Source organism: Nelumbo lutea, chromosome 3 (assembly GCF_056320005.1).
Source record: "Nelumbo lutea isolate HS-2025 chromosome 3, American lotus-T2T, whole genome shotgun sequence".
NCBI classification, from domain to species: Eukaryota; Viridiplantae; Streptophyta; class Magnoliopsida; order Proteales; family Nelumbonaceae; genus Nelumbo; species Nelumbo lutea.
In genome coordinates this window covers 3,253,914-3,279,037 of record NC_142686.1, presented here as the reverse complement: position 1 = coordinate 3,279,037, position 25,124 = coordinate 3,253,914, and the positions used below count along the sequence as shown (strand labels likewise).

General features: G+C 40.2%; 2 protein-coding genes and 1 pseudogene across 3 annotated transcripts in view; all 3 read left to right on the top strand.

The window, feature by feature from the left end:
- The window catches only part of LOC148862404 (Histidine kinase-, DNA gyrase B-, and HSP90-like ATPase family protein), a 36,800-nt gene extending 36,229 nt beyond the window's left edge, over positions 1 to 571 (top strand). For both annotated transcript variants that reach the window (XM_088979359.1, XM_088979358.1), the window contains one exon: positions 77 to 571. In XM_088979359.1, coding sequence (XP_088835485.1) covers positions 77 to 151 — 75 coding nt within the window. In that variant the 3' untranslated portion in view covers positions 152 to 571. The remainder of the gene's footprint in view (positions 1 to 76) is intronic.
- A 1,122-nt stretch (positions 572 to 1,693) lies between these two features.
- Positions 1,694 to 4,546, top strand: LOC148862403 (PI-PLC X domain-containing protein At5g67130 pseudogene; annotated as a pseudogene).
- A 7,933-nt stretch (positions 4,547 to 12,479) lies between these two features.
- On the top strand, positions 12,480 to 13,369 carry LOC148862402 (protein TAPETUM DETERMINANT 1-like). Its single transcript, XM_088981473.1, has 2 exons — positions 12,480 to 12,551; positions 12,781 to 13,369. Exons 1-2 carry the CDS (start codon positions 12,480 to 12,482, stop codon positions 13,162 to 13,164), a joined length of 456 nt encoding a protein of 151 aa, XP_088837599.1. The 3' UTR covers positions 13,165 to 13,369.
- The last annotated feature ends 11,755 nt before the right edge of the window (positions 13,370 to 25,124 follow it).

The following is a 25,124-nucleotide window of genomic DNA, read 5'->3' as shown; positions in this document are numbered from 1 at the left end:
TGTTTCTCCTTAAATTTGCTTCTCAATAATTCCTTTCTATGTATTTGTTTCATAAGGTGAATTTTATTTCTTGAAGGATGCTTCTAATACTATACAAGAGTTGTTAGATAAAGTAAGGCTGCTGGAGAAAATGAGGTCTCCTAAGTCCTAATTGTAAAATGGATCATTAAAGATGCTGGTGCCCCTTGCTGAAGGTGACTTGATGGAACATTGTTGTGGTTTCAATTTCTCTGAGCAATTTACACTCTTATACACAACTAGTTGTTGATCATGCTGACCCAAGGATACGTAATTAGTTATATTTTGGCAAGCTGATCAGATTAGTGTCCCAACTGTTCATACATCTTTCGAGGGATCGTTAAATGACGCAGTGTGGAGAAAGGAGGGAAGCTCTCTGGGAAAGTGGGAGTATCTTTGTATTAACAACTATGTCACTATATTTCTGTCTAGATTATTTATCTCTAATTCTCTATGTACACTTACCAAAGAGATTCTATCTCCATGTACAGTTATTTATTTGTGTAACATTTTTATTTTTTGCTGAAAATGCTAGTGAAAACTTTTTAAGCTATATCCTTGCATTTGGTCTGACTGGCTCAAATTATTGATGTGGTTTAAAGGGTACTGAATGGATTTTTGAAGGGGTGGATATTTTCTTTTTATTACTGTAGACAACATTAATGTGGTCCCCACTATGTTATTTATGTGGTCCCCACTGTTTTTTATTTATGATTAGTGGTAGTTATTTTCAGTTGATAGTTATTTCTTTGCTTATATAAGCAGTAGGGGTAATTCAGCCTTTTCACCTTATTTTGATTATTAATATAAATAACTGAATGGGGCGACAATTCTAGTCATTCCACTCTTTTTGAATTCTCTACTGTTACTTAGGCTGAGTTTGGAAGGAGTAAATATTGTAGTGTAAAACTTTGTATTTTTGTATTATTTTGTATATATTTACGCTGAAAATGCATTTGTACTGCTTCCAAACTGAGTCTTTGGAAACCTAAAGCAATAATACGTCCTAATTTGTACTATTTTGTAAAATTATTTGGATAAATTAGCTGGACACCCTGTACTATGGGGTCAGTGACAAAGACCTCCTATACGTTTTTTCTGCAACAAAAGCCCCCTGAACCTTAGATAGACAAAGACCCCCTGTATGACTTTAAAATTTTCTAAATGTCCAAACTATCCTTTAATTTATGAAATTAACTTATTTTTTTACACCTTGGGAACAAAGTGACTGCCCGCACAATCTTTCTCCATCGCTGGCACAACCCGGAACAGCCACAAAACACCGGCCACCACCTACGTCATCTGCAAGAAGAACTGAAGAAGACAGATCTGATTTATGTTGGCGATGGATAAGAGATAGGCAGGTATTGGCAATGAAGAAGAAGAGTTGACGGTTCCACCAAGGTTTTCAAGGCATCCCCGTAAGAAACAGAGGAATTCGTTGCTGTTGTCTCCCTCTCCGGCGCGACGACTAGAAAATGTACATAAACCACGAACTAACTCCGAGTGCAATGGACAATCTAGAAACAAGAAACCGTGTAAAAGACTAACTTAATTACGAGAGACTCTCTTAGTCTCATTTTTGTTATCTTTTTTTCTTTTTAATTGGCTACTAAGATACAGAAAAGTTGGCAAAATTTTACCATAGGAGATTTGAAGCTGCAACTTAGCCACCATGTTAACCAGTTCCGCGGATCACCGGGAGACATGCAGAGCGGTTGCAGGAGGGTCTCTTCTTTTGTTCATCATCTCAACCTTTGTCCTCAGTTGCTGCGCGTGCTCCAACGGGAAATGTCAGTTTCTCAACTCGTGTCCTGGCCTGTACAGCGGTGCGGCAACTGTCCAGCGAGCAAGAAGACAGAGCCCACTTGCACCAGAGACCAAGCCATCCAACCGAAATCATTTATTCTGGGCCTTCCCTTCAACAAGTATTCATGGTTGGTGACCAACAATTCGTTCTCTACTGTTGATGCACCGCCCCTGTCCGGTGTCCAGAGGATGACATTTTATAATCAAGAAGACTTTCTAATCAGTTGAGGAATGGTGTAAGAGGGTTGATATTGATATTGGACATAGTATGATTTCGAGGACGACATCTGGCTCTTCCATTCTATGCATGGACAATGCTACAACTTCACTTCTTTTGAACCTGCAATCAACACGTTGAAGTAGAAGCATTTTTGAGTGAAAACCAATCACAGATCGTGACCATCATAATTGAGGACTATGTGAGGACTATGTGCGCATGCTTAAGGCATTGACAAAGCATTTCACAAATGCAGGATTACTAAAGTTTTGGTTTCCTGTCTCAAAGATGCCAAAGAAAGGTGAGGATTGACCTACCGTTACTGATATGGTTGTAGAGTGTTGTTGGTCAAAATGGGTTGAGGGCAATACTGTCAATTTGCTTCTAAACCGAGGTGTGGTTGAGCAGTCCGAGACTCGTAGTGGCTGGGTGCTGGTAGGTCTGTCTTGTGAGGAGTGAAGAAAGGAGAACATCGGGAATAACTGGAGCAACGTCGAGTTCTAGTTCGTTGTCGCTATCATCATCAAGAGCAGGATTCTGGGGTATAGGATTGATGAGTGGTCTACCGTGGTCGTCTTCTCCGTATGAGTACGGGTTAATCCGGTTTCTTGGAACATTCTCTCGTAACAAAGTCTGCAGTTGCCCAGCGATCTCTACCAACTGCTGTTCAATGTTACACGTGGTTGTGCGCTGTTCTTCGATCGCTCTCCAAACAACTTGTAACCCCTGATTTCCGTCACGGGGTTGGTTGCGACTGCTACCGTCTTGGTTGGCCATCTGATTGGGCGAACTTCGGCTCTGATACCACCTGACGCACTTGACCGGGTTGACTATGCAAGCACCAGGACGATCGAATCGGCTTCGGACTTGAAGCCTCACGTAAAGGGCTAGGCATAGAGCCTTAGTAGAGAGAATTGCTAAAGAAAATTCTTGTGTGTCCATTGAGCTTAGAAACTGAAGTATTTATAATACATTCTGGTAGTATTGTAGAATAACTAGGAAATGAAAACAACTAAAACAATAATGAATTGGACTTGACGTCCACCATCCGATAGCCACCATCTCCTAGTGTTATCCGATGCATGGAGTCATCCTATTATCCTTTGCATGATTTTCTCTAGATGGCACTATCCGAAGCATGTGCCTCTCCAACTATGAGTTGTCGCCTGGTTGGAGAGTTGGCCCTCCATCACTTGAGGTGTGAATGGTCAGACGAGACCACAAAAGAGATTAAGAGTTCTCAAGTTCTTGTTCTTGATTCTAAGTTTCAGTGCCTTACCTTGAGGAGATTGTCTCCTATTTATACTTGAGGCTGCCTGGAGATAGGTGGGTTTGGATAGTCTAGATGTAGTCCGTAGGCGAGGGGCGCGGTCATCCAAAGTCGCCAAGTGACTTGGCGCCATTGGTTTCGGAATGCACGCCAAGTTCTATTCCGCGCACACCCTGATTGGGCCCGCCCTGAGCACCGCAGTCTAACACGCACATGCCCGCTATTGGGCAAGGCCATGTGCGCCTACATCACAGAGAATCACCGATTTCTGGTGTTCACTTCTGATGCTTCCAAGGAAGCTGACGAAGGAATTGCATATTAGTGGAAGTACATTCTGCAAAATGAAACCGGAGATCTTGGTTTTGTACAAGGCTCATGTTCGAACAGAAAGGAGTCACAACCACTAAATTCAAGAAGTGCATCCCTGTTTCTACAGAATTACTTCCCTTCCAGTAGAATCTGAAATCTGCAAAGAGAACTCAGCTACACTTATTGGGATGGTCGGTACTTGTTACAAAGCAGCTGGAAATGTGATGCCTAACTTTGTTTCCGTGACATGAGGAGTGATGGAGGAGGAGGTGTTTTTTATGCTCTCGAAAGAATGAATGGACCGACTTTATGTGGGTGTAATACTATCACTCCTTGCTAGAGCTGTCAAACGGGCTGGCATGGCACGGCATGGCCCGTGCAAAGTGTGGGCCATGTTGTGCTAGCTCGTTGATCATCCCAGGCCGTGTCTCTTTCCCTTAGGATATTTTAGGGGGTCGGTTCAATACGATTTACAGCTTGAGCTTATATAGGCCCATGCCGTGTTATTGGTCGGACTGGTTCGTGGGCCAATCTTTAGGTCAGGTCGGGCGATGGATTGGGATAAAGATATTTATTTAAAAAAAATCTTTATATATATATATATATATCCGGCATGGCCTATACTATCGTGCCGTACCCGACATGGCCTGTGAATTATCATGCCGGACCAGGCTGGACCAGCTCAAAATATTGTGGGCCATCGGCGGCATGGCCTGATTTACACTTCTACTCGTTGCCAGGTTGGAGCATCAAAGGGATCATGCAAGAAAATTGCTGCAACTAATAGAACTCAAAGGACTGGAAGAAGCTTTTCTGGATATGTTCAGTTATCCAAACCATTTTTAAATCTCTTGATTCTTAACTTATTTTGCCTTTCACTCATGGCATTTTTTGTCGTTGTAACTATTAAGATCACAAGATAGCTGATGGGTTTCTACTCTATAGCCTTGCATGCCATTACATAAATTTTGGGCTTTAGAACAAGTTGACTAAAATTTTTGCATTGGCTAGTGAAAGGTTGAGACAGGCTAGCTGGAATACCGAATGTTACTGTGAAAGCAGCAACTCTTTTGAGTTCTCAGGCGAAAGTTGAAAGTTGATGTGGGATTTGTTTTGGGGTTTTTTAGTAGATAGAAGTCAAGAGACACCAAAATACCAATGTATCAAAATGGTGGTTCAGGTATATGCCACTTCGGGAGTTATCTTATTGGTCATTTGGTCGTGCTTCAGCACTGTGAAATGAAATACAAATGAATCTATTCTTGTCAGTATTATATGAGAAATATCACAGTTTTCTGTGCACCTCCAAAAAACTTTGGTGGAATGGTTTAACTCCGACGATGATCTGATTTATTGCCCGATTCATCGCTGTTGAGTGTTGTCTCCTGTGACGACTATAACATTCCGGACTCTACCTCCCAACGTCGTCATTTCTGCTCGGATGGTCTTCAGGTAGAGGGATTTCAGTGTCTCGATCAGATCGGTCTTCGTAGCATAATGATGCTTTCAGAATCAATCTCCCGGTACCAGAAAAATCACCCGAAAATATAGTGGTCTCGTCCGTCTTGGAAGGAAATAGTTTGAGCTCGAGAATGTCTGAGCTAGGTCTGCTATTTAACTCTCTGACATGTTGAATTACCTTCTTCAGCAATCCGGTCACCACCAGCCAATGGGTAAGACAGGCAGTTTATGGTCAATTAGGTTTTAATGGAGTATTTTAGTAATTTAACGTCTTCCATCATTTGCCCTAGCGATCATGGCAAAGTAAATAAGGGAGTCTTTGCCACTGACCCATATGGGGTCTTTATAATTTATCTAAATAAAATCCTTTTAACATGCAAGTTTGTGGCAAATAAAACCTTTTTAACACGTAAGTTTGTGGTTAATTTTGTATGTATTTGATTCTGAAAATACAGCTACATAAATGTCAAATAGGCATTAGAATTTATTGCAGATAAAGATAATTAAACAATTGTTTGGTTTTACTGTTTATCAAATAAATGATAAAAAACTGAAACGCTTTAATTTGTTTATCAATAAAAGCACAGAGAACCTTTAAAGTGAAAAAGTATAAATAAATGTTTAAAGTAAAAAAGTTGATTTATCCATTAATACCTACGAAACCAAACACATACTTTATCAACAAGATTTAGTTTCAAAATATCACTAAGGAAAGGTTCAAATATCACAAAGTATCGGCATATACGTATTGGTTTTTAGCGATATCCGTACGTTAAAATGGAGATAATTTTACTGTTTTCAAATGTTATTAGGTGATGGGATAGAGTCGAACCTTCCAGTTTAAGTGAGTGAATAGTGATGAGATAGGGTTTTCAGTTGAACGAAGCTCTTACGTCGATGCTTCGAACCTTTCAGTTTAGCTGAGTGACGACGCTCTTGTATCGATATTTCGAGCCTTAACTGAGTGATTTTATATTTTCTTACACACCTCTTATTTCTTTCATCTACTTTCTCCCCTACAAATATCCAGTATCAATAATTACAGATCATGTTTTCAAATCTTCGTAAGCCACTGGTTGATGAAATCTTAATATCTTACGATGACAATTGTGAGAGTGCTGGTTCCGAAAATTTTCAAATTTTAAATTCTTGTAAACAAACCTTTTAATATGGGATTAAGACCTGCCCTACAAAATAGAACTTATAATCCAAAGATTAAATTAAATCAGGTATTATTTCAACAAGTTTTCTTGGCGGTAAGAGAATATTTTTCTTTCGTTTTAGTGATTTGTTTTAACATAATCTTTAGCAATACCAATCAATAGGTGGTTCAATTTCGAATAGGTGGGTATATATTGATTCATAACGGTTTAGGAATGATTAATATGAACTGATATGATCATATTTGTCAATATGATATTTTAAATCTTATTCACATAGAATAGAACTTAGATGAATTTCGATTTTATAATGCAATAATTTAGTAAAATATGTTATAACTCCTAGGGTTCCAAAAGAAGAAGAACGAAAAAGAAGAAAAAATAAGGATTCTAGAAGTATTTGCTATATCACTCAAGTGGATTCCACTTTCAAAAACTGACAAAGGTTTATGAGTGCTCGTTAGTAGGTTTCTTTTTTAAGAAAAAATCTCGATTAGTATCATGTACTTTGGGTCTAGTGCCACTTTGGTCCTCGAACTTTAAAATGCAACAATTCAATTCCCTAACTTTTAAAATGTGTCAATCCAGTACTTACCGTTAACTAGCTGTTAAACAGCTGTTAAGTGGCATTTGAAAAATACACAAATGCCCTTCAAGTGTTATTTAATTTTCTTTATCAACCATCTGAACGTTGACAAAAAAATTAATAATCCCAAATCATTGCCTTTTCCATTCAAGGAAGTTGGGGTCACGTTTGAGTGGGCATTCTAGTGACCCCAACTTTTATGAATAGAAGAGGCAAGGATTTGAGACTTACTTTTTTGTCAATGTTTGGATGGTTGATAAAGAAAATTAAATGACACTCAAAGGGTATTTGTGTCTTTTTTAAATGTCATTTAACGATTGATTAACAACTAGTTAACAATAGGTATTGTATTGTCATGTTTTGAAAATTCAAGTATTGAATTATCGCATTTTAAAGTTCGGAGACCAAAGTGGCACTTGTAATGTTTTTCAAATTGTGGTTTAACATATTCAAATCTAACAAGTAGTTTCAAGGAACCATTCTACCTAAAAGCTTAAGCTGTTAGGTAAAGCCCCTGAATAGGTTATTATTCTTTGACTTGGAAAGTTTATCAGACTTGAAACGACAAGCATAGGTCCACTCGTATCTTGCGTTGAAACTTAATTAATTATAATTAGGTGATGAGGGTCAAACACTACACCACCTGGTCAAATAGGTTATAGTACCATCTCTAAAAAACATTCAACCTAAAGCTTAAGCTTTTAGGTGAAGTCCCTAAATAGAATCATTCTTTGACAGATCCAAAAAGGAAGTTCCCAGCTCATTATGTTCCATTTGAGCTGCAAGATAAGCTTCTGTATTTATTTCAAGGGCTTGAGAATCTGAACCTGGATTTGAGGTCATCCATCAAATGGGAAATGTGTAATTGTTTATAACAACACAACCTTTTTAAGGTTCAAAATCTTGATCAACAAAATGCATTCCTCATAGGAATGGCAATGGGGCGGGACCATATTCCCTATCCTGACCCCAATCCTCGCTATGGATAGAAATTACTCTCCATCCCCGATCCCCAATGGAAACAAGATCCTTGTGGGGACTTGAATCCTTGAAATGTTTTAATTAAATATATTTTTTTGGAAAATTAATTTACTTAAAATAAATAAATATATATTTAATATAAATACTATTTAATATACATAATCTAGGTCAGGGCGGAACAATTACCATCCTTATTAATCCCTATCCTTGCCCCACACCCCACCCCTGCCATGGCAATTGATGGATTGGGAAGGTCGGGTACCCGGCAGGGATGGGGAAAATTATCATCCCTAATTCCTCAACCAATAGTGTGAGAAGCCTTACATGAACTGAATATAATAGCAATTTGCTTCTCAAAACCATACCAAAAGAGGCATTGTCACTATCCAAAAAAAAAAAAAAAAAACGACATTCGCTTTCAGCACAAGATTAACAGCAACCAAAAAGATTAAATTTAGATTTCATCACCATTCAGTCAATAGTAGTGGCAGATTTAAAACCTTTGAGTGGTGGGGGCAAGCATTATCATAACATCAACTTAATCATAACATTTGAGTAATTAAACAAAAAAAATGAGATTAAAATATTTTCATTCTAAACATTTTAAGAGAAATAAATATATCTCACAAATGAAAAAAAATAATAATAAGAGAAATAATACATCTCACCCCTTTGAAAAAAATACCACAAAATTAACAAACCCCTTAACAACATCAATTTTCTAAGAGAAATAACCATTAAAAAAGATATTATAAAAGTAAAAATAATTTTAAATATCTCACTAGTACAAAAATAAAAGTAATAATATATTAAAAAATATAAAAAAAAGATAAAATATTAAATAAATACAACAAAATATAGGTACAGTACAATCATATGAAAAAACACTTGTAACAAATAAGAACTTAAAAGAATAATATTATTCTCAATAAGTTCCTATCAAGGAAAAGAAATAAAGATTATCAACAAAATAAGAATTGTAATTTGTTAAGTAAATTATTTCATCTGGGAAAATTAGAGCCAATAATAAGACAATAATAGAATAACAAACCTAAGTGTGCATATAAAAATTTCATTTTCAATGGAAATTTATGAAAGACATCATTCATTTTTTGCTTAAAAAACAAAAAATAACTTGTAATTTGTAAATGGTTTCATAACAAATAGCTTAGATAATATCAGAACTATATTTATATGCCTTGAAACGCTAAAACCCAAATGTAAAAACCCACAAGGGATTAAAAAATGAAAAAAGGGTTGGAATTAAAAAATGCAAATCCAAGATAACTAAGTATAATTTTTTAGTAGTAATGCTCGCTAGCAAACAAAGTTGGGGTTAAAAACAATGTAAATCCAAGATAATAAAATACAACTTTCTAGTTTGAAGGCTTGCTAACAAAGTTGGAATTAGAAAATAAAAATAAAGGATAAGATCCAAATGGATCATCTTTTCTCCTAGATTTTTTTTTTTTATCTTTTCAAGCATATAGGGATCAGACTATAAAAAAAAATGAAAGAAAAATACTGTTCTTAACATAGCAACGGTTAGGATGATTTTGCGCAAAAACTAGAGGTTATAATTTGTAAAGAGAGAGATCTCTTCAAGTGTGTTTCGTGCTTTAAGAATGCTAGAATGAACAAAGCTAGAAGGGAAGGACTCTACTTAGCTCATTTTCTTAGTTTTTTCTGCATAGTGCAGCAATTTTTGCAATGTGTGGTTAGGACATACTGTTAGGTCGGTGTAAGGAGCGTTCTACGAGGATGAGGTCCAATTCTCAAATGATCCCTTCAATTTTCAGAGGTAATGGTTGCTAGTTGTCATATTAGATAAAATATGAGGATACAAGAGTCACTTCATTTTTCTCTATTACAGTTTTAGATTTTAAGTAGATCCTTGGACATGGGTGCCATTTTTTGACCCCTTACCCATACCAAAAATAAATAAATAAGCCCCCTACCATTTTATACTTTTATTTGAGTGGGGCAAATACAGATTTCTTTTACTTCTTCATCTTCTTCTGTTCATTACTGATTCCCAAACGGCCATCAATTTTGAAGGACAATCACAAGAATCAACATAAGCCCCCAACAATCACACGCATAAAGTTTTCTTCTACTTCTTCATCTTCTTCTATTCTTCTTATTTGTTTTGGTCACAGAGGTATCCGTTGAAGAAAAAATATTCAATTTTGGTTCACTATTCTTCACCCTGGTCAAAAAATTTAGAAATACTTTAAGACAATATAAATTGGTTAATCCTATATTATAAACGTATAATAACTAATATATCATATTTATGTTATACAAATTAAAACAGATAGGTGCAATTCGTAAAAATTAATTTTGATTATATAAAAGTTAACACACGTACCCTTACGCTACGCTATTAAAATATAACATATATTTTATCCATATCACATGACATAATATGTGATTAGTGATATAGGCCCAAAGTCCGACCCGGACAATGAAACAGATTCGGATACATCGAATCCAAAATCCAAAAACCTTACATCCGGGGGGGGGGGGTACGAATTGGAAGAGTGGTTCCACTTAAAAACCTTGGCATGCATATGGATGTATGAATTCAATGGCGGGTGCGGGTCCATGTGCATGTCCATCCATATCCATATCCAAACCTAGAAGAGTGAAGAGTGAAGACACCTACCTCATAATAACATACGGCAAGGGCACCCCACCCAGTCTCACTGCTCTTCTCTGCTTTGCACTATTCTCAGCTCAGCTCACTAAATCCTTAATCAGTAATCTCCAGGCTCGCGCGTGTGTTCCTCTGAATTTGCATGAGATGAGACGGTTTTCACTTTTCTGCCGCATGTACGCGTCGTGAGGGCTCATCTTGACATCTTGTAAGCCTATATATTAATCTCACCTCTGTAACTCTCCCTCTCCTATTTGTTGACATTCCATTCCCATGGAAGGAAGAAAAACCGGACTTCAAAAGATTGCCTCGAGTCACGAACCCTAATCTCTGTTCACTCTCTCTCTCTCTCACCGTCTCTCGGTCTCGCAGAGTCGCAGTTTACATGCGCGCGTTTCCGATGTAGATTGTTCTTCCTCGTGCGACCAAATATTCTAAAAAGTCTCGAAATCTTAAATCAGTTTTGATCAAAATCAAAATCTTCTTGGATAAATTTCGATTTTAAATCTTTTCAGCTCGAACTAACTTCTCCGGTTATCGACGTTGGTTTTGAGGTTGCGACTTTCGAGCGAAGCTAGCCAGCACAACATTCCGATATACAACCTGTTTTATCCACTGTCCACGCAGTAAAACCAAATGCAACTTTCCCATCTCGGTGCTAGTCTCTGAGCCCTCTGCCCCTGGTCATCGACTCATCGTCTCTAGCTAGCTGCACGGAGCTTCCCGGTTTCCTAGGATGTTTGGGTTTTCGAAGACAGGAGTCTTATTAAGCAGTTGTGCTTTTACTGCGTTGGTTCGGTTTTAGGAAAGCGCGTTAGCCGAAGCAGACCTCACATTCACTACATTTACGAAAGGGTTTAAAAAGGTTGTCGAAGCTTTTCCTGTTTCCATCTTCTAATTGTTTAAAACGGTCCGGTCTTTCTCTCTTCTTCTGCAGAAAGATTTCCTTTCTGCTGCTTCTTTACAAGCTGGTCTAGTTTCAGGCACATGCGGTTTGATCTGATTTCTTTCACTTTTTTGTGAGTGTAAAAAGCTCAGCTCGTCATTTGAGGTTTTTAAGTCAAATCTTCTGGATTTGTTTTCTCTTTCCTTAATATTTTATTTTCGTCTTTGCTTATTAATCGGCGGTAGTTCTTTTCTTTGACTGATTTGTTGAGTAGACAAGTTCAAGTTGGCTTATGTACACTTTCGTTCGGCGCAGATTTCCGTCTGAACTGTGAATGCTTAATTTGCATGTCATGCCATTCTTCTCTCTATTCGATTCGCCCTGTAGCTAGGCTAGAGTCTTCTTCGTCGGTCTTTTCGGCCATTCTGCAAACGACATTCATCAGAAACTCTAGCTCCGCCTTTCATATTCTTTTGGTTACATTAACTCGGCCTTTCAATAACTTCTGGATCATTCCATCCGATACACCAGTCTGATTCAGTTACTATTTCTTCTGGAGATCTCACTTGCATAGGCGTTGCACCGGAGAGCGGAGAATTCAAGTTTCCAACGATGAAGACTTCACCGTCAATTCGGCGAGTCGCCCTCGTTGTAGCTGCAGTCATGGTCGGCTTTCTACTCATTCTTTATACAGGTCTGTGGACTGTACTAAATCGAATCAGACGCCCTTACTCAAACCACTTTCTCCATCTTCTTTGATTGCCTAACCTCTCGCCCTTTTATTTTTTTATTATTTCCCGATGAATTCCTTTCATTTTATCGTGGCGTCTTTTTCTTCGATTATTCCATTGCTGATTAAAGTCGCACCGCGCAGGTTTGCAAGACGAGCGGCGCAGCTCAACCATATTTGAACGAAACATTAGCTTCTCTGCTCAGCCTCCACACCGCAAGCTTCTTCACCAGCGTAAGAATTAAAATAGTTTCTGCCTGTTAATATTTTCCTGTATAATCGAACAGAATTAGGGTTCGAGCGTGCCTTGCTTCTCGCCTGTGCCTACTGATTCTGAGCGACTGAGCTGGTGAGGGGGAGAAATCAGATACAGACAGACAATTGTTCGTATATATGTCCCTTTTCCAGGGAGCTGTTTCTTGGATGACCAGATACGGACACCGTTTAGTCCGGGACTCCTGGCTCGTTAGACGAATTCTAGAATGGGACCACCCAACCCCCTCACCCAAAAGCTCGGCAAGCGGCCAAGCGCACGTTACCCGACCCAGAAAAGCAAAAAAATGGTGGGCTATGCTCAAATGATCCTTCTGTCTTTAACCCGTCAACCGACTCAGAAAAGGAAAAAGGAATAATATTTGTCTCAAGCCAACTAGTCTGTTGGTCTTTATCCCTGAAGGTGATTTTCTTGATTCAGAAATTTTCATTTTGTTTGCATCTGGGGTCTGGTTGTGTTGCAGCAGAAGCATTGATTGAGCCCAACCGAATATGGGGAGAGAAGTGTTCCAAGTCTGACATAGTGGTGAGCCAGGGGCCCACGGCTCCTCTGCCAAATGGGATCCCAACCTACACGGTGGAGGTCATGAACGTGTGCGTGACAGGGTGCAACATCTCCGGCATCCACCTGAACTGCGGCTGGTTCAGTTCGGCTCGCTTGATCAACCCCCATGTATTCAAGCGCCTCCGCTATAACGACTGCCTCGTCAACGACGGCAAGCCCCTTGCGAACGGCGCCACCCTATCATTCCAGTATGCTAACACCTTCCTTTACCCACTCGCGGTCTCATCCATCGTCTGCTGAAGTCGGTGATATCGATTAATAAGAGACAGGACTCTGCAAGAAGACAAACGATAATATAAAGCGAAAGCACAGACTAGGTGTGGTTTTTTAGCTTTTGCTTTATAATTTTGTTTGTTTCCCTTTTCTTTCTTTTCTATTTTCTGTGGATAGGGGGTTTCTTTCATTAATGCTGTATAGCGAGTCTCACAAGATTTTTTTGGTGTTAACGGAGTTTTTGTTTTGTTATGTTATGTTGTCTCTCTTCCGCCATTAATGAGGGACAGAGATGTGCAAATTTGCTGCACATTAGAATTTAGAATAGGGATATGTTGTTACACCACTACGCGTACGGATTCGAAAGAACAAAGCGTGGGGTGGGGTGGGACCATGGGGACTGGGGAGAACGTTTTTATTCTTTTGTGGAGGTTTTTTGTTGTGTATACAGTTTACTCTTAGTATGTGGATTGCGTGGGTGGAGAAAGTGGAATGTTGATTTATCAGAGAGAAGATAAGTGTTAAAGTGACCACTGACCGGTGGGGGATCGATTCTTCTCATCATAAATTTGTTACAGGGAAATTCTTCTGGTCTAAATTCTGTGAATCCGATTGTATGAGGATCTTTTATTGTTTTTTTGGTATTTAGGGTTTTTATTGTTTGTTTGTTATGTGGCGATTGCCAGCTTAGCTCTGGCTATTCATTCCCCATTTTCTTCTCTTTAAACTCTGTGAGCGTGACTGATAAAACAGAGAGTCTGAGGGCGAGGGAGAGAGTGTGTTACACTGTCACCTACCCAATCCATTTTCAGTCTTGTTGATTAGACGCCATTACCCGGAGGCTTAAATATCCTTATGCATTTACCGAGGCACCTTTGAGGCTTTGACTACTGATTGATCGAATAATTTTTACGCACTAATTTTCAATTTTTATCTATTTAATTCCTCCAACGCCTAACTAGTTCGTATAACCCCATGAAGAAAAAAAGTTAGTTCGTATAATCTTTTGATGGAACATAATAATTCTGTGTTTGCAATATAAATATTTTTCCGTATAGTGTTACGTGCATGATTAGGACGTTAGCCGTAAAACTGAACGTGTGCAATAAATGGACAGTGAGGGCTGACTGACGAATATCGTCCAATGCCTTTCCACTTTTCGGTTCCTTCGGTTTTAGCAATCAACTGTCTTTTGATTGGTCTTCGCTCGGTCCCCCCCCCCCCCCCCCCCCCTCTCTCTCTCTCTCTCTCTCACACACACAGTCACTAGTCACATTGGTTCACTCCTCCAACCTACTGTCGTGCTCTAATGTCCCCTTGTTTTCGTCTCTAAATCACGACTCTGCCCTCGATGCGCATTCGTCGAAGTTCTGAAGTTCCAACCCACCCGCCCTGCCATCATGCATTATTTAAACAGATATAGATGTTCTCTTATAGTTTGTTAAAAATAAATAAATTCTTGCATGAGACAATTGCTACCATTCATTCGTTCCAATATGGCTGCAGACTGAGGGCCTTGGTCATCAGATAGTGGTTAGCCCTTGTTTATATTTTTGTAAAAACCGCAGCGGCTGTACAGCGGATACTACCACTTGTGATAGAGAACATTATACATTGATAGGATATGAGCTTTACCAATCGAAGAGATTTGCTTTTTCACTTTTTTCGGTAGACAACCAAAGAGAAAGAGGATTTGCTAGAGCAGAGCAGCCTAGTGCGTGACCTGGAATTAAAGAAACAGGTAGGTCCGGCGGGTTACTTCGGGATGTCGAGTAAAGGCGATTCATGGTTCAGACAACCTTTTCCCTTCCCGTCCAAAACCAAAAGTAGTTTACAGAAGTGTCAGTTCACTACTGTTTAGCCAAGCAACCAATTCAATAAAATATTACATTAATTTAAATCACTGCCTTTGCCTACACAGTGGCCAATTAAAATCCTTGTTCAGAAATCGACAGTTTTCAATTTTCGTCGCAATTTTACAAAGTATGGATGCAAGTCGGATCGGATTGGGTCGCTTTTCGGTCAGCCTAGAGATATAATGTGCACAGCCCCCACTTACGCAGGCCTTGCAGTGCTGTGGCCTGTGGGTTGGCACGATTTTAATAAATTATAAAAAAAAATTAATATAAATTAATAAGATATATAAGAAATTAAAGAAAATCTTAAAATTTTATTCTATATAAGTTTTGATGTATATAATTGTTTATATATGATTTAATAAAATAAAATTTGAAAAATTACAATTGTTTCTACACGAGAATCACCATTCTTATGTGTAAGTAGTCCCTCAAACCATCACTAATGGGAGTGGTTTTTTGAATTTGTTTTATTTTATTTTTATGGGTAAATTGCTGAAACTTTCCATGCAGTTTGGTAATTGAAGTCACTTACCTTGAACTTTCTATCACAGTTGCAAGTAGACCCCCCCCCCCCGGCCACACACACACAAAATCCTCTAACAATAGGCACAAAAATGTCCAAAATACCAATGCAATTTTTATTGAGGCCGGTTTTTGTAGAAAAAATAATATAAATTTTATAAACAATAAAAAGATAGAGAATTTAATGGAAGGCAAATTTGAAAAAAAAATCAATTTTAGAAAAAGAGATTGGAAGGGTTTGGAGTAGCATTATTATGAAGAGAATATTTGGAAAAAAAAAACATTTTGGTCAAAGTAATTGTATGGGTATTTTAGACATCTTCATGCCTCTTTTTAGAGGATTCTAAGAAGGGGATCTACTTTCAACTATGTTAGAAAGTTGAGTGATTGCAATTACCAAACTTCAGGTCATGTTTCATCAACAGTCAAAAGCGTTAAGAGAGGTTTCAACAATTACCCTATTTCTATTTACTAGTAATTTGGCGAGAAAATTTTCTTGATATTATTTGAATTTTAAATTTATCATAGTTAAAATAGAAATTGAAAATTAACAAAAGTAACAATATGATTAAAAATAAACTTAAATGCTTGTAGTAAATTTGTACACACATTGCACGTGAATATTTTAAATTACAATATTATTATTATTATTATTATTATTATTATTATTATTACTATTATTATTATTATTATTATTATTATTAAAATTTGTTTTTCAATGCTATCATAAATAAAAATAACTTTTACTTTAACAAGCATTTTTATTTAATATGATGGATATATAACATTAGAAATGTTCCAAAATGTTTGTGACAAATTTCTGCACTTTTTATTTTTTGTGTTCTATCTTTTTTTAATATTTATTATTCAATTATGACATCATGAGTTTCTTTGAAAAGTTGGATCGTTGTCCCACCATCTGGATAAAAAAATAGATTAATTTGCTTTGGGATTAGTTTTAAATTACATGTTTCATCTACATTATATAAATAATTTTTACTTATTATACTTAATTTTCGTTTGACATAATTAATTGTTTTTTTTTGTATCATATATTTTATTTATTTTAATTTTATTATTTAATTATGGCATTATTTATTAACCAATTTGACCCTAAATGGTTAAATTGCTTACCCACCACCTGGAGGGAAGAAAATGGATTAATTTTCAAACTATTTTTCAAAATATTTATTTTTATACTATTAAATTTAATATTGTAGACTTAATTAATAAAATTTAATGATAAGAAAAATATATCTTAAATATAAAATTTAATGAGAGAATATATCTTAGGTATTAGATTTAATGGGAATGGGAAAATAGTTTAATTTCTAATTGGTAACATTGATTGGCCCATTATTTAATGGGAATGGGAAAATACATCTACATTTCTTATTTATCATACTTTTTATTGTTTAATATGTCAAATGTATGATTTTAAAAACAGTTCCCTTTTTTCATTTCTATATTTTTTGCATTTTATCTATTTTTGAATTTTATTATTCAATTGTGGTAACATGGCCCATTAGACCCAAAATGGTTTAATTTCTTACCACCACCTAGATGAAAACACTATTTTTTTAAGGTAGATTTTAAAAGTATAAGTTTTTTATGTTGTTGGAATTATTAATTTATTATATATGGATTTAATTAATAGAATTTAATTATGAGAAGAAACAAAAATGCCTTAAATATATGATTCAGTGAAGATGAATGCAAGTTAATACATTAAATTGAGATTTAAAGAGAGATTTAAATGCATTGATTATCTTAAAATTACTTATTTTCAACTCATTTAATATCAATAATCGATTACCCTATTTGCCCTCATTTGTTATCAATAAATTTAATTATTAAAGAATAAATTTTGTCCTTAAAAAATTACAAAAATATTCTTGAGATACTTTTTAAGTAGTATAGATCTATTTATTGTCATAACCCTCTTCTCCCCTTTCTCCTCTATTTCCACCTTCTAGTTCTTCATGCCGGTCACCTTCAGTAATTCCACTAACAGGGGAGCAGAGGTTAGAGGCGGCAGAGAGAGAGGGGAGAGGAACGGCACAAAGAGAAAAGTAAAAAAAGCAAGAAAAAAAATATATATATATTCAAGCCATTCCCGTCAAAAGCGATTTACACGTGGTTATAGTCATCTCATGTAAAACTATTGTGGATTCCTGTAATTGGTACCACACCCCGTTCAACAGCTTCGGGTGTTCAGCTAACCCAAATTCGTATCCCAGATGATCACTTGGCATCCCGCTTAGGGCTCTCCCTTGTAAGGTCAGCGGACCTTATACGCACCCTGTTTTCATCATCCCTTAATTTCGAGTAATGTATAATATGTAATATCAATGCATATATATATATATATATATATATATATATATATAACATTAATATATGTCCATTCGGGTTGGTCTCCTCATAGAAGAAGTACAATTTGTATAATGGTGATAGGTCGGAGAATGAATGGGGGTAGTGAATCATAGGTGGAGGCGTTGATAAATAAAACAAAAAAATAATAAAAGTCTTTGTGGTGGATCTAAATCTCTCAAATAAAACTATATCCCAGAAGGGCTTTAAAGCCTTCTTCATCCTAAGTCTAGATTGCCAGAGCTAATCCCAACTTAATTTTGGGCCCGTATTTAGACCTAGACTTAATCTTTCTTACATTAGCCATGAGCTCTACTGGATTTAGGGCTGTCAATGGAGTCTAAAGGTTTATATCCAGTTCGACTTCAAATTCAATTCCCCAAATTTAGATGTTAGAACTTGTATTTGATTAATAATTAGATAGGATGTGGATTTATTATATATATATATATATATATTCAAAATAATTAGATTTTTAAATTCTCTAATTTTTTTTATCATTTTAAATATAATAAAATGATTTCAGATTAAATCTGAATTCGGTGCAAAATCAAAATGATAATGTGAATGAAAATACAAATGAATTTTATCCATATCCGATCCATTTATAACCCTAACTAAGCTAAGCCTGATCAAACTTCGTTCCAATTCCAATCCTGCGCCAAAAGTACAAGAGAAAACTCATTATACTTAGACAAAGCAACCTATCTTTCCACTATTACTAGATGTTACAGTTGGATAGAAGTTCATAAGCCCTACTTCGAAATATCACTCCATTCAAGAGGTAGCCTACACTTCCATGTAAATGTTTTTTTCTTCCTTCTTTATCAAGAAAGGGAAAAAAGCTACTCCATTTTCTCAAATGATAATAACTTTGGTTCAAATGGTGTTCAGAATGGCCGAGGATAATAAAGTAATTTTGTCCCCTCAGAGAGGTTGCTGCTGAGGCTGAGTGTGTAGGCTGAGGCAGGGTGAATCCCGAGTATGGTAGAAGCCGAGGGTAGATGGTCGAACTACTGCAAGGTGGAAATTCATCAGAGGCCCCGAATGAGAACCCGAGGCAGAGTCTCCAACGATCAAATAGTATAGGGTACGAAGGAAGAGTACCGGGATAGGATCCTGATAAGTAGTTCTATAATAAAGTCACAATAGTAGTTATTGCAATAGCTATTATGACAATAGTTGTAGGTCTTGAGTTTTTGTAATCCCTTTACTTGGAGGGGGTACCCCTATTTATGCTTGAGCTGCCTGGAGGTAGGTGGAAATGAACGCCTGACATGGGAGCCGTACAAGAGCCTGCAACGGATTTGTTAAGGTCATGTGAGTGCATCGCGATTAATTCCGTACGATGTGGGCAAGGCAACCCCTGTTGTAGTGGATCTCGCTCTTTGATTTGGCGCTCGTGGACTAGGCCTCCCAGCCTCAGATGGACTGGATTGGGCCACCCCACATCAAGTTCTTGTTGTAAACAAGTACATCTAAATTTGTTATTTAATTTTGCGCCCAAAGTAGGTGGTTTATTAGATTATGTTGCAATAAGCACGTGCGTTATATATTCATTAACATGAACAAATAAAAATAAATATTAATTAGGTCTTAAATTTATAAAATTTGTATAAGATACTGACAGTAGTCACATTGAATTGAAGCCAAAAAGAAAGTCTCCTTCACAAATAGAAAAATGGTCGTAGTATTTTAGTGACACATGACCTACTTAGAGAGAAAATAATATGCGGGAGAGGTCAAACAAGTTTGATTGATAAATGAATGAGTAATTGACTTGTTCAAATAGTATGTGATGCAGGGAGATTTGACCCGACCCTTTGGCGATAGATACGTGGAAGCAACCGAGAGTGACCTAGCAGAAGCGCCAGATTGGCACGGCAGTGGGCCCTCAACCCGAGTTCCGAGGAAAAAAGTCCTGAGCTCTCCCTCCGAGGTCCTGAGCCTTACAAGGAGCATAGAAGGCAAAAAACCCGAACTGCCCACCTAGGGGCAATTCGGGCCATACTTCTATCCGAAGTCAAGACCACCTCGCACACCACTTCGGCTCCAAGTTTCCTGACTGAACAACCGTACCTAATGCCCAGGAAGCCCATACACGGAGGTGGCGCACCTGACTGATTAGGGGTCCGACACATGACAGTCACCCTTCAACGGCCACCTGCCACAACCATCTCAGACGTGGAAGAGACGGCCCTGACAAGGAATAGTGGAGGTTATGACACCCGAACTGGCAAATGGCAGTGGAGGTTATGACACCCGAACTGGTAACTGGCTACTGGCAGAGGAAATGACACCCGATTTGGCAGAGGAAACGACACCCGATCTAGCGGAGGTAATGATACCCGAACCGGAAGAGGTGTGGAAGTAAGTGTACAGGATGATTATAAAAGACCCCCATCTCCCAAGGAAGGAGGTATGTGATTCTTGCACTTTCTGGTCTTAGAATTCCCCATTTCCCTTGCCTTTTGAAGAGCACTAACTTGAGCTTTGGAGTGTTCCAACCGGGTTCCTCCCCGGAAGTCTCCATTTTCTTCCTTGTTTCAAGCACCTCCAATCTCATCAGAAGCAAGGTAACCGACAGCTAAGACCGACCGGATTGCGCATCATCATTTGGCGTCATCTGTGGGAAACCTTTCAAAAAGCCTCCCCTATCCTTTAACTCTCTCTCTCTCTCTCTCTCTCAAAGAAACCTTAACTTCCATGACTTCTCCAGCAGCAACAAGCACAACGCCAACTTGAATGTTGTAGGGGAACACTCTCAGCCTGCCACTATATGCATCAGACAATTCATCGTCCCCCTCTCAACGGGCGAAATCCCTAGCCTCAATGCACCAAGCATGGTGGCACCTGTAAATGTTCCCCTTCCCCTCCCTATCGAGACAACTTTCGTTGAACCTACTGTTGTCCCACTGGCGACTACCCAAAACCAGTTCAATGACTTGATGCAGTGCATGCGGGCAATGCAAGCCCAAATGCAGCAATTCCAGCAACATCAGCTCCATCAGCAGCAAGTATTGCACCACATTTCTCAGTATCACTATCAACAGCAGTTCCCCTAACTGCCTCTGAACCAACCACAACTCCCACCTCAGCACCCTGCTCCGATTCTGGCCAAGCCCTCCCCTCAGGGCGGGCGCCCTCACCGAGGAAGAGCCTCCAACTCCAGGACCCCTCCAAGAGCCAGGCCTCATCCCCGGGCAGGAGGGAAATACTAATCACCCCTGCCTCGTAGCTCATCGGCGGATTGGGAACCTCCTTTCCAGTCAAGTCAGCACATCGACACTCTAAGTTCGAGCTCCCGCTCACAGAGAACCAGTTCGGCATCCTGGCAGTAGACTACCAGCAGTCCGGGCCGATCAACCTCGGCAACACCAAGGCAAGTAGCGCCAACACCAGGCCCTCTAAGCAGCAGCGAAGACGCCGACGAAGTCGTCGAACTACCACCCGCATCCTGCCCGAGCTCCGAGGTAAAGAAGAAACAAGCTCGGATGAGGTAAAAGTTGCACCTATTCTTTTAGTCCCTTCCCCCTTGTCATCAGAACTCCTTGCAGTCCCCATGCCCAAGGATTTCAAACTCCCTCCTCTAGACAAGTATGACGGGTCTTTTGACCCCAATGACCATGTCGATGCTTTCCAGTCCCAAATGCACCTGGCAAGGGCCAATGAGTCTTGTATGTGTGTGGCGTTCACTACAATCTTCAGGGGAGTAGCCCACACCTGGTACAAGAACCTGGCCCCTGGGTCGATAAGAAGCTGGGTCCAGTTCGTACAGGTTTTCACCACGCACTTTGTTACCAGCAAGCGGTGCCCCCGCACCGAGGAGAGCCTCTTCGGAATAGTCTAGAAGGAAGGAGAGTCCATCTGGGGCTGTATCAAATGGTTCAATGACGCGTGCTTGTAGATTTCGCACCTAGACCCCGCAGTACAGCTCGCGGCAGCCAAGAGGGGCATGACACACAAGGAGTTCAGGTGGCACATGGTAGTCAACCAGCCCGCGACCGTAGCCGAGTTCCTCAAGCTCGCGGACAAATTCATAAGAACAGAGGAGGAGATCAGCCAAAGGACTAAAGGCGGGATCGAAAAAAGGAAGAGGGAAGTCGATCCCTCCAACTCAGATAACAGAAGAAAGAGAGACCCAGCTCAGGGGCCGAATCCAAGCCAGCCGTTCCGAGCTCCCTTAGCATGTCGGGTGGACTACACGCCTTTAAACGCGAAGTGGGTTGAGATCTTAATGATGATCAAAGACGCCCTGTATGTGAATTGACCACCTCGTCTGAAGGGAAACCCGAACGAGAGGAATAAAAACTTATACTGCAGCTTCCATAGGGACCACGGTCATAGCACTGAGCATTGTAATAATCTCCGCGACGAGATAGAGGAGCTTATCCATCAAGGGTACCTACGAAATTTTGTACATAATAATAATAATAATAATAATAATAATTGATGGAGCGCGATCCGGCCGGTCTTAGTTGTCCGCGGCCTTGCTTCTGAACGGGGTAGTAGGGAACCTGAAACGGAGGAGATGGGGAAGCTCCGAGGGGAACCCGGTGTAGAGGCTCCGAAGCTCAAGTTAGAATCCTTCAAAAGCAAGGTAATACCAGATAGCGCAAAGTTTGCATACCTCGTTTGTTGGGGGGTAGGGGGCTCTTATAATCACTTCGTGCACTCGCCCCGAGGTCCTTGTCAGGTCGGGTATGATTACCCTTGTGCTTGTCAATTCGGCCATCGTCCTTTCTGCTGGGACAGAATCGTCACTGCCTAACCGTCTTTCTAACTGGAGATGGCGGTGTCAGTGGCAGTGGCAGGTGGCCGTTTAGAGTGCGGCTGCCAAACGTCAGATCCCAAGTCAGTTAGGTGCAGCGTCCTCGGGCACGGACTTCCTTAGTGTCAGGCATGGTACGACTTGTTTGGTTTTGGTGCCCAGAAGGTGATGCGGAGTGCTGAGCAAGGCGAAGTCTTGAGCTCGGAGGTATCTATAGGGCAGGTCAGTTCGGTGAGGTGTATCCCGAACTATTACAAGGTGGCCAGTTCGGCGAGGTGTATCCCGAGCTGTTACAAGGTTGGCCAGTTCGGCGAGGTGTATCCCGAGCTGTTACAAGGTGGGTCAGTTCGGCGAAGTGTATCCCGAGCTGTTACAAAGTGGGTCAGTTCGGCGAAGTGTATCCCGAGCTATTACAAAGTTGGCCAGTTCGGATTACTCAAGTTTTGGGCAAAGGGTGAGTTTGGGCCCCCGGTAGGGAGTTCGATCCGCTGGTGTCCCCTTGTTCCCGCCTAGGCTTGGCCACTTTTGCCGAGCTATTATTTCTGCCACATGTTACGCAGCAGTGAGGTCATGCCAAATCTTCCTTCATCAATTGCCCCCCACTCCTCGCGCCAAGGGTCTTGCCATGGTGCGGGGAGTTTCGCGAGGTAGCAGGTGGATTTGTCCCATCCTTCGAATCTTGATTGCCGAGCTGATAATATGCTTGACTTCTTTGCTTGTTTACGCCGAGGTTTCTCTTGGCTTGCATCGTGGCACATAGGACCTGATTTCGTCCACTTCGCTTGGTGGTTTATGGGTAGTATCGCCTTAAGTTCACGATGTTCCACGCTCGAGGTACTTGTTTGCCTTCCAAGGTTTCGAGTTCGTATGCCCCTCCAAGCGCTCTTTTTACTTTATAGGGTCCTTCCTAGTTAGGTCCAAGCTTGACCACGCCGGGTTCGGGCACCATAATCTTACGAAGGACCAGGTCGCCGACTCGGAAGTTTCGTTGCTTTACTCTGTTATTGTAGTAGCGAGCTACCTACTGCTGGTATGCCGCTGTTCGGATGTGCGTGAGGTCCCTTACCTCGTCCAATAGGTCAAGGTTGGTACGTAACTCATCTCCGTTCGTCTGATCGTCGTATGTTTCTAATCGCAATGTTGGTACTTCAATTTCCGCCGGGATCACTGCTTCAGTGCCGTAGGTGAGGTTGAAGGGGGTTTCTCCCGTGGCGGTTTTTTTGGTAGTTCAGTGAGCCCATAAGACACTTGGTAGCTTTTCGACCGACAATCCCTTAGCTCGATCCAGACGTGATTTCAGTCCGCTTAAGATGGCTCTGTTCATTACTTCCATCTGACCGTTTGCCTGCGGGTGCGCGACTGACGTGAAGTTTTGCCGAATCCCCATACTCTGGCACAACTCTTCGAACTTGATATCCTCGAACTGCTTGCCGTTGTCGGAGATTAGTACCCGAGGTAACCCGAAGTGACATACTATGTTCTTCCAAAAGAAGTTCTGTATGTTTCGAGCCGTAACAGTTGCCAGAGGTTCAGCTTCTATCCACTTCGTAAAGTAATCTACTGCAATAACTAGGAATTTTCATCCACCTATTGGTGGTGGGAATGGCCCCAGGAGGTCGATGCCCCATTGTGCAAAGGGCCACGGGCTGGCGAGGTATTTGAGGTCGGAGGTAGGTTGATGGTGGATATTGGCGTGCTTCTGACACTTGTCGCATTTTCTGACGAGCTCGACAGCTTCTGCCTTCACCGTTGGCCAGTAGTATCCTTGTCGAAGTGCTTTTTGGGCAAGTGCTCTACCCCCCAAGTGTCTGCCGCACAGGCCTTCATGAGTGTCGCGGAGTACGAACTCGGCTTCGGCAGGTCGCAAGCAACGCTAGTAGGGGAGCGTGTAGGACCGTCAGTATAACCGTTCATCTATTATGACGTATTTGGCTGCCTGGCGCTGCACCGTCTTGGTTGCATTGCGTTCTGCAGGGAGGGTTCCATCTATCAAGAAGCTCGCGAGTGGGTCGATCCAGCTCGGCTCTGCCTCCAAGACGGGAGCGACCTCCTCTGTCCCCCCGAGAATACTAGGCCGAGGTAAATCCTCTATGTAAACAGTTCTCATGTTGTTGTGACTTGTACTGGCTAACCGGGACAGGGCATCGGCCTCGGTGTTCTCTGACCTCAGGATTTGCCTGATGAAGTGTGACTGGAAGTTGAGCAGGGCTTCTTTTACTTTGGCCAAATATGCGATCATGGAGAGCTCGCGTGCTTCATACTCGTCTGTAACTTGGTTGACCACGAGCTGAGAATCGCTGTAGATGACCAAGTGTTTTGCCTTTACCTTTCGCGCTAGGTCCTGCCCAGCGATCAGTGCTTCGTACTCTGCCTCGTTGTTGGATGTCGCGAACTCAAAGCGTAGTGCGTATTCTAATTTTGTGCCGCCCGGGCAGCACAAGACTATTCCAGCTCCGCTGCCT

What these genes read in the sequence shown, in the direction of transcription:
- LOC148862402 (XM_088981473.1), top strand. Translation starts at nt 12,480, where the DNA reads ATGTCCCTTTTCCAGGGAGCTGTTTCTTGGATGACCAGATACGGACAC. An exon ending in TAGTCCGGGACTCCTGGCTC is followed by an intron (nt 12,552 to 12,780) that starts GTTAGACGAATT and finishes TTCTTGATTCAG; the next exon opens with AAATTTTCATTTTGTTTGCA.